This window comes from Myotis lucifugus, unplaced genomic scaffold (assembly GCF_000147115.1).
Source record: "Myotis lucifugus unplaced genomic scaffold, Myoluc2.0 scaffold_37, whole genome shotgun sequence".
Taxonomy (NCBI): Eukaryota; Metazoa; Chordata; class Mammalia; order Chiroptera; family Vespertilionidae; genus Myotis; species Myotis lucifugus.
In genome coordinates, this window is record NW_005871085.1 from 4,071,666 (window position 1) to 4,079,749 (window position 8,084).

General features: G+C 42.2%; 1 protein-coding gene across 3 annotated transcripts in view; it reads right to left on the reverse strand.

Moving 5' to 3' along the window:
• Positions 1-301: 301 nt before the first annotated feature.
• The window catches only part of LOC106696937 (selection and upkeep of intraepithelial T-cells protein 1-like), a 22,535-nt gene continuing 14,752 nt past the window's right edge, over positions 302-8,084 (reverse strand). For all 3 annotated transcript variants that reach the window (XM_023752670.1, XM_023752671.1, XM_014454560.2), the window contains 2 exons: positions 5,964-6,086; positions 302-857 (listed from right to left, as the gene is read on the reverse strand). In XM_023752670.1, the coding sequence (XP_023608438.1) occupies positions 841-857; positions 5,964-6,086 (140 nt within the window). In that variant the 3' untranslated portion in view covers positions 302-840. The remainder of the gene's footprint in view (positions 858-5,963; positions 6,087-8,084) is intronic.

Here is an 8,084-nt window from a genome sequence, read left to right on the forward strand (position 1 = left end):
ACTTCCATTTTACCATGTAGATTATTGGTTTTATTCCAGTTATTCCCTTAATTTGTTATCCTCTGATTACATTTTCATCTTTTTTGCATTAATTCATAGTTTGTACAAAAGCTACAAATGAAATGCAGATTTGAATATATATTTTTTGCCCTCCACCTGGCAATTATTTGGTTATATATAAAATTGTAGGGCCACTGTCAACGTAAGGAACATTCAAACCTATAGAGAATTTTTGTGAGCCAAACTGTCGACAATTTCCGGGAAGCAAAATCTCAAAGGATTGAGAAAATGCTCCAGAGAATGGCAGTTTTTCACTTTTTAATACATTACAATAAAAAGAGAAGATGTAAGTGGGTTACATACAATCTACTGGTGATAGATTTGAAAAGCAGGAGAAAGAAAAGTGGGAAACCTCTGGGATTGGATAAACAGTAAAATGAAAGATACATACTTCTTTTACATTGGTGGGTACAGGATAGTTAACAGTCAACAATTAACTCAATAACAGTGAGGGGATTTGTGGTCTCTACAGAGTGGTGCCTGAACATGAGGGGTACAGAAAAAAGGAAATTACTTTCACATCCAAAGGTATTTATCATAGATGCAAAAAGACAATAGACAGGCTTAGTTAAGGTTAAAATTGATCTTTGTCAGAGAAGATTTCTAGCTAGGATATGACTACCCACCACAAACTGCTTTTAGTTTAAAAGTTTTAATTTCAGATCATCCTTTGTGGTTATTTTAGGTCTCTGTGTTTGTAAGGTTGCCACGGAGGTCTTGTTTTCCACTGTATACCTTTATCCAGAGTTCCAGAAGAGATGGTTGATGCTTGTTTAATTCCTATCTTTCTAGGACACCTGTCAAGGAATTATAAATTCACATCTTACTAAAGACAAATAGTTCAATGAAAACATGTTTGGGAACATGTGTACCTCCTTTGAGATGTCAAAGACATCTTCGGAAAACCCATGAGAAACAATTTATTTAGAAGTCATGAACTTGAATTCTCTAGCTTAAATCAATGAGAGGGAAATTTCTGGGGGGTGGAAGTCTACAGAGATAAAGGCATCTAGAAAGGAGTCTGATTTATTTTGCATATTCTCTCTTTGCAACTGAAGTAAATGGATAACTTAGTGAAATTTAATTAAGAAGTCTCCCTCTCCTCTCTTCTCCTCTCCTCTCCCTCTCTTTCTCTACACCCTCAAACTCAGATACTATTAAATCAATATTTGCTTTGAAAAGGCTGTTGCACAGTAAAACTTATGTGTATGTCACAAGACACATGAGAAACTGCAGTGAGTATGTGGATTTGCTTTTTAAATCTTTCTAAATATTCTTATGCATCCTCTTAACCTGCTGGAACTTGGAAATTTGTTAAACATAAGAGACATGGAATTGGAATAGTCAACTTTCAACATAGGAAAAAAGCTCAGACCATTCAACAAATGGGCAAAGAAAATAGCTACTAAAAAGGGAATAGGAATTTAATACCCTAACACAAACTTGGTAGAATTAAAGGAAATATTTATAAAATTGTAGAAAATATATTTATAGACTTTTTGTCTATAAAATAAAATTGACATAATTATGAGAGGTGATTAATGATTTTTACTTTAATTTAAAAATCTAGTCACTAGTTTAGAGTACTTCAATTTCAAGTTTTACCATTTTCAATTTGGCTAGGCTATCATGAGATTGCTGCTATCAAACTCTATAATATTAGCAATAGGAGACATATTAGTAGAGTATAAATGATGATAAATAGAATAAATTGAGTCTTTTTAGTTCACTGCATTGTATAATCACTAGTCCAAATCAATTAATGTATTGTCTTGATCTTTTTTTTTTTTTTTTTTTTTAGAATTCTGGGTACTTGATAAAATCTTGAGTTGGTAAAGCAACTTTTTCATTGGTCTCAACAGGATACTGAGGCACAGCATCAAGAAATGCACTTACAGCCCTAGCTGGTTTGGCTCAGTGGAGAGAGCATTGGCCCTCAGACCAAAGGGTCCTGGATTCAACTGCAGTCAAGGGCATAAAGCTCAGTTGCAGGCTGGATCTCTAGCCCTGGTTGGGGGCACGTGTGAGAGGCAACCAATTGATGTGTCTTTCTCACATCAATGTTCTCTTTGTCTCTCCCTCTCCCACTCTCTCTAAAAGTCAATGGAAAAATATCCTCTGGTGAGGATTAACAAACAAACAAACAAACAAAAAACCCCAACTCCACAAATAAACAAAAAAGGGATTATGAGGCCTTTATACTAAACTAGAGGCCCGGTGCACAAAAATTTGTGCACTCGGGGGGGGGACGGGGGGATCCCTCAGCCAGGCCTATGCCCTCTCGCAGTCTGGGACCCCTCGGGAGATAATGACCTGCTGGCTTGGGCTTGCTCCTGGGTGGCAGAGGGCAGGCCCAATCCCTAGGTGCAGCCCCTGGTCGGGCTCAGAGCAGGGCCAATTGGGGAGTTGGGGCACCGCCCCCTGTCATGCACAGAGCAGGGCAGATCAGGAGGTTGCGATGCCACCCCTAGTCACGCTCAGGGTAGGGCCGATTGGGGGGTTGGGACACCGCCCCCTGTCACACTCAAGGCAGGGTCGATGGGGAGGTTTCGGCGCAACCCCATCACACACAGAGCAGGGCCCATGGGGGGGAGGGGGTTGGGGCGCTGCACCCTGTCACACACAGAGCAGGGCCAATCAGGGGTTTGGGGCGCCGCACCCTGTCACACATAGAGCCGCAGGGCGATCAGGGGGTTGGGGCGCCGCACCCTGTCACACACAGAGCAGGGCTGATCAGGGTGTTGGGGCACCGCCCCCTGTCACACACAAAGCCGCAGGGCGATCAGGGGTTTGGGAGCTCCTCCCTATCAGGCACAGAGCAGGGCTGATCAGGGGGTTGGGGCGCCTTCCCCTGTCAGGAACAGAGCAGGGCGGATAGGGAGGTTGTGGCCCCACCCCCTGTCACACACAGACCTGCAGTTCCATAAAGGGGCTTGGTCGCTGCCTCCTGCCATGCTGATCCCGGTGCTGGGAGGCATATTACCCTTTTACTATATAGGATAGAGGCCTGGTGCACGGGTGGGGGCAGGCTGTTTTGCCCTGAAGGGTGTCCTGGATCAGCGTGGGGGTCCCCACTGGGGTGCCTGGCCAGCCTGGGTGAGGGGATGATGGCTGTTTGCATCTGGTCACACCCCCTTCAGTGTGGGGGTCTCCACTGGGGTGCCTGGCCAGTCTGGGTGAGGGGCTGAGGGCTGTTTTCAGGCTGGCGGTGACTGAAGCTCCCAACCTGTGCTTTTTTCCTTTTTTTTAATTCTGGGCCAGCTTTAGCTCTGAGGCTCGGCTCCAGCTATGAGACCTCCGCTGCTAAAAGCAGATTTCTGGCCTTTGTTTACCTTCTGTATTTGATACAATGTTGCGGTCCGGCTGGCTGAAACCCGGCTGACTGAAAGGAGGTTTCTGGGGTTTTGTTTAGCTTCTATATTTGTTACAATGTTTCTTAGAGAGCAGCTGAGAGGCCGACAAGGCAGGCAGGGAACCTGGCTTCCTCCGTCACTGGATCAAGCAAGCCTCCCTGTTCGCATCAGCTGCCTGGCTGCCAGCCGCCATCTTGGCTGGCAGTTAATTTTCATATCTCCCTGATTAGCCAATGGGAAGGGTAGCAGTCATACGGCTAATTACCACATTTCTCTTTTATTAGATAGGATGTGATAAAATTCATATCTCTAAGTTCTGTTGGAAAATACCTATGTGTCAAGGGTTCTTGAAAAAGAAATAAAAAAAGAAGAAGTAATGCACTTATAGCCCAATGAACCTGAAAATAGGATTGTTTCTTAGCAAGACTGGTCTCCTCCACTGTGAGAGACAGTAAAACTTCTCCTTGACTCTAACCCTGCTTTTAATCCCACTGGGTTAATAAGTAAACCTGACTTCAGTGGAAGAAATTGGCTACAGGCCCCTTACTACCTCCCCCACCATTAATCCATGCCTATGGATGCAGGGATAATCATTGGGCAGTTGCTCTTGGTGGCAGAAACTAGGAATGAGAAGCATAAATCTGTATTGTTGGAAGCACACACGTGTCCCTTGCATTGGTTTAATCTCAACTAACAGACTGTTTCTCAATATTACAGAAGTAATGAGGAGTCTGACTGTGTGATCCCTTGTGTCTGACCACAGGAAATTGCAAAGGCCTTGCCTAGCAGGCCCTGTGTGGAAAGGCTGTCCTCTCCACATGGGGCTTGGTGCACAGTCAATGCCTTGCAGTCAAGGACTCAATCCCCCATCCCGAGGGGGCATATCTGTATTCCTAGCCCAGGAGGCCTTTTGGAGACCTTATTGGGGGCCTCAGCTGAGATCCTTTCCAGTCACCTTTACTGAAATCTTTTTATTGGGGGGAGAGGGTTTGTCTTGACTACAACATTCTTCACTCTGACTCAGTATTTTCCATTCCCAGTCCTTTCTGCCTCTTTCTCTTCCTACCCCCACTTCACTCAAACTCCATAAAACTGCAAAGCCTTTTGTTCAGTGCTCCTTTGTAATGAGGCACAATTTTCCCACCAGCACAGCATGACACCTGATCCTAGTCCAGTGCTGGTCAATGGAGCAAATGGAAGAGTGAGGAGCCAGCACTACTTTCCTTTTTGGCTTCTTATACCATAACAGGTGGATAAAGTTTTGGCTATTACTTTCAGTTTGGCTTGTTAGTCTAATTGACCACCTCAACATGCAGCAGCTCTCCACAGGGAAAGGCAAGAGTCAATGGATGCAAAGATGAAAAGAGAAGTACCCATTCTTTGTGGTTCTCTAGGGTATGAGCCTTTTTTGGTTAAGTAAAAATTATAAGGTCAAAATTTATAATAGAGATCTTAACTTAGACAGGAATTATGAGGGCCTGTAGGGAGAGGTCTCTGGTGGTACAATTGGTTAGCATAAGGTACTTTAACAGCAGTGTGTAGGTAGGTGATGTGGTTTAAAAACCTAAAGTTTTGCCCGGCTGGCAGGGCTCAGTGGTTGAGCGTAGATCTATGAACAAAGAGGTCATGGTTCAATACCTAGTCAGAGCAGGTCATGCCTGGGTTGTGGGCTTGATCCCCAGTGAGGGGTGTGCAGGAGGCAGCCAATCAATTATTCTCTCTCATCATTGATGTTTCTATCTCTCTCTCCCTCTCCCTTCCTCTCTAAAATCAATAAAAACATATTAAAAAATAAACCTCAAGTTTTAAAACCATCAACATTCTATATTGTTCATAATAACCACCATAGATTTGCATTCTATATATTGGAGGGGAGAATCTGTTGGTAATCAAAAATATATATTTGCATAGCCTTGCCTACCTTTTTAAATGGAACTTCTTAAGATTGTAGATTTCACTGGTGGAACACAAGTGTCAAGTATTACATTTTTCTTTCCTAGTGACTAATTCTACATTTCCTTCATTTTCATAAGAAGTCTATATTAGCACAATAAATCCAGGACTTTCATCTTTAGGCATTAGTTAGGGATGTTTCAAAGTTATTTGCCCTCCTGGGAACATACGTTCAGAAATGTTTCTGGTCCAGCTTCTGTGGACACTTAAAAGTTTCTGAAAGAGAAACTATAATATTAAGTTTTCAATTCTGCCTTTGAGATCTAAATGGAAGAAAGCACCTCTGGTTTATGAAGAGCTCAGGATACAGAAAGCATTAATGAGTGTTTTTGTATAAAATGGCGGGGCCTTCAAAGTTTACTAAGAGAGTTGTCACATCATGAAGTCAGACTGAGACTGGCATTGAAATCTGAGGCACTAACACCAGCAGAAACTCCAGGAGTCTACAATCAGGACTATGCCTTACATAGGGCATAGATTTTTTTTCTTCCTCCAGCTATTAAGGCACAAGGACTGGAAAGGTCACCTCCTGGGACATCTGCAGGTCAGTCAGGTGAATGGTACCTTCTGAGTTACCTCCCTTCCCATCCCATTTACCTCTGAATCTAAAGTAAATAAAGGAAATGATCATGGTGATGAAGACAGTCAGAACACACAGGATCACCGTGATATCTTCCAACCACATAGTATCCAATTGGAAATGTGGATCTGAAGCAGGAACTGAAGAGAGATGCAATAATTAGGAGGGTTACAGATTTATAATAGATTTACTTTTCAAGTTCCTATTCCTCCATACTTCTGGGCTTATATGAGGGTGGGGAGAAGTAGGGTGGGCCCTGTGGATGATCCTGGAGATGAGTATACTTGGGCTCAGTCTGGAAGAGGGGGGTGTAGGCACAGATACACATTCTTCTACTCAAGAAGCATGACACTTGTTTTCTAATTGGCCACAGTTTGAAGCATAAATAGGAACTTTATGTCTTTGTCTTTTTTAATGCCTTTATCTTTTTAATCTGGTGCTGTAGGCCCTCAAGAATTCCAGGCCTTGTCCAGCCAGTGTGGCTCAGTGGTTGAGAGTCGACCTATGAACCAGGAGGTCCTGGTTTAATTCCCAGTCAGGGAACATGGCCAGATTGAAGGCTCAATCCCCAGTAGGAGGCAAGTAAAAGGTAGCAGGTCAATGATTCTCTCTCATCATTGATGTTTCTATTTCTCTCTCTCCTTCTCCTTTCCTCTCTGAAGTCAACAAAAAATTTTTTTAAAAGACTCCAGACCTTTTGAGAGGTATGGTGAAACAAAATAGTTTACAATGAGCAGAATCTCTGAGGTAGAAGAGATCTTACAATTCTCAAAAGTCATCCTCTTATCCGGAGCAGAAGTCTCCTTTAAAAAAGTATCCCTTTTGGGTGATTCTAAAGTAGAAAACATCCCCATCTCATAATATTGGTTAATATATCTTGGGATGGGATCACCATTACCAACAGTGAGGGTATCTGTTTCATTACTGGACAGCTATGCATACTTTCCTATATTAACTGTAGTTTGCCTCCCTGATAGGGATTGTTCATGGATTCCTAGTGAAGGAGTTCAAAACAGGCCTCCCCAGTATATATTACTTTGGCTTGGGGATTATTTTGAGCTGAAGGCAACAAAAATTTTATCTCTCCCTTAAAAAATTTAAATCGGGTCCTTGTCCATTATATGAGTTATTATCAGAGATAACCTTATGTGACAGATCTATAGGGCAGGGAAAACTTCTGATTACTGTACAGCTGCTCTTATTATTGTTCTGTGAATTGCCCTTCTCCCCTCTGTAGCCCCTGGCATCTTGCCATATTCCTTAGCTCAGAATGTCATATACATCTCATTTTAGCTTTCTGTCTCGAAACCTCATGTATGTGGGCTCTCTGACTCTCTTATATGAGGAGGGTTCTTGTATATACAGATGCAGTTAAATTTTTTTATTTGTCCCGTTAATCTGTCTCATGTCTATTTAATTATTAGACTAGCTGAAAGAACTTAGAAAGCTAGAGAATAATTTCTTCCTCCCACAACTTTTCTATCTTGTAGAGAAAGACAACCAAGATGGTGAGGATGAGAAAGCGGGGGTCAGAAAGTCTTAAATTCATGTCATCGAAATAACTGATAATATTGTCTTTAGAGAAGACTTAGCAGCATTATGATTGCTGGTCTCAACTTTCATATCATAAGGATAAATAAGTCAAAATATTCCATATGATCTTAGACTATACAAATGGAGGGGAAAGAATTCACCTACTAGTAATTAATTTCTATTCCCCCCAACCCTATAACTCGAGAGAAATTATTTGCCCTTCCTAAGGGCAGAGATTTCTTTTATAAAAGTAACTAGAGGCCCGGTGCACAAAAATTTGTGCACTGGGGGGGGGGGGGGGCGATGACAAAAATAATGGACACCCAACTTTATTGTTCTCCTTTTTATGGAATAAACATTGCAAAAAAATGGGCCGGGAAGGTGGGCGATAATACATAATGACTCGAGGAGAGTGGTGTAGGATGTTGTGTGAGGTTTAGTTGATGTGGCGTCGGTAAACATTTAGGGATGAATAGTCCAAGGAAGAATGTGTAAGAGCGTATTGTCCAAAACAATCATTTACCTCTGTGGCATAGCCGGGAGAAATAGAAAAGAAAATACATGTGAGTTCTTTAAAGATTTATTGTTTTGTTATTTCTTTTTTA